This window comes from Sinocyclocheilus grahami, unplaced genomic scaffold, assembly GCF_001515645.1.
Source record: "Sinocyclocheilus grahami isolate Dianchi unplaced genomic scaffold, SAMN03320097.WGS_v1.1 scaffold497.1, whole genome shotgun sequence".
NCBI classification, from domain to species: Eukaryota; Metazoa; Chordata; class Actinopteri; order Cypriniformes; family Cyprinidae; genus Sinocyclocheilus; species Sinocyclocheilus grahami.
In genome coordinates, this window is record NW_015505676.1 from 460,579 (window position 1) to 461,552 (window position 974).

The 974-nt window shown below is 40.9% G+C and overlaps 1 protein-coding gene across 1 annotated transcript in view; it reads right to left on the reverse strand.

Moving 5' to 3' along the window:
• The window catches only part of LOC107554321 (flavin-containing monooxygenase FMO GS-OX-like 2), a 9,956-nt gene that overhangs the window by 4,272 nt on the left and 4,710 nt on the right, over positions 1-974 (reverse strand). The window contains exon 4 of the mRNA XM_016236809.1: positions 191-330. Within this exon, the coding sequence (XP_016092295.1) occupies positions 191-330 (140 nt within the window). The remainder of the gene's footprint in view (positions 1-190; positions 331-974) is intronic.

Here is a 974-nt window from a genome sequence, read left to right on the forward strand (position 1 = left end):
ATCACCTCAGCGAGAATTCAGCCAGATAAAAGCCTCTGGGTATATCATAGGGTAAATGAACATACCACTATTTGAATAATTCTATGCATTTAGAACAACACCACGAAGCTGCAATCAGAGATTAGATGCAGTTGTGTCCATTTGAGCATGTCTGGGAGATAAAAGGACTCTTTAAGATGGCATCCCTCACCCGTTGCAGACGAACACAGAGTCAAACGTCTGCGTGTTCTGGTCTCCCCGTGTGCTGCGCGAAATTACCTCCCACGTCACAGCTCCCCCCGTCTCCATCTCCATGGAGACGGGCTTCACCTTTTCCACCACCGTGCTGAACTGTGAGGGGAAAAAGCAGTCTGTCATAAGCAATATTCTTGCTTCCGTTGGTAAGAAAAATACTTAGTAACACTGAGAACATTTCTCGAAACACACTGGATGTGTCCTTCGATTTTGTGGTGACGCTGATGCCTTTGACAAGCAGGGGTCAGTGACCCCTACATGCCTGATCTCAACTTTCTGGCCACAGCGGTTCAAACAACAATATTTCCCTAACAGCTCTTTTTACTCGACTAATACAGTTTATTTGGAGTCTTATGTAGTTGGACTAAGAGACTACTACTAAGAGAGTCATGCATTGCTTTCTCAGATTTAAAATAAACGGACACATGCCAAATAGCATTTGTCGCATGATGATTGATCCATAATGTCATTCACGTCAATATTAATTTTGTTTCTACCTCTCATACATTCACAATTTCCAATATCATCAGTTTCCCTCATTATTATGGATTTTTTTCTGCATTCTATACAGTCACAGGAATAGTGATGGACTGTTTTTTAACAATAGTTTACTCTGGATGGTTTATTTGTGTCCTGTTTTAGGGTTTATTAAACTTAGACATAAAAACCTGCAATGCCCGTCTATGTTTCTTGCAATAAAAGAGCAGTTTACTAGGGGATTGATTCAAGAAGTAGTTTAG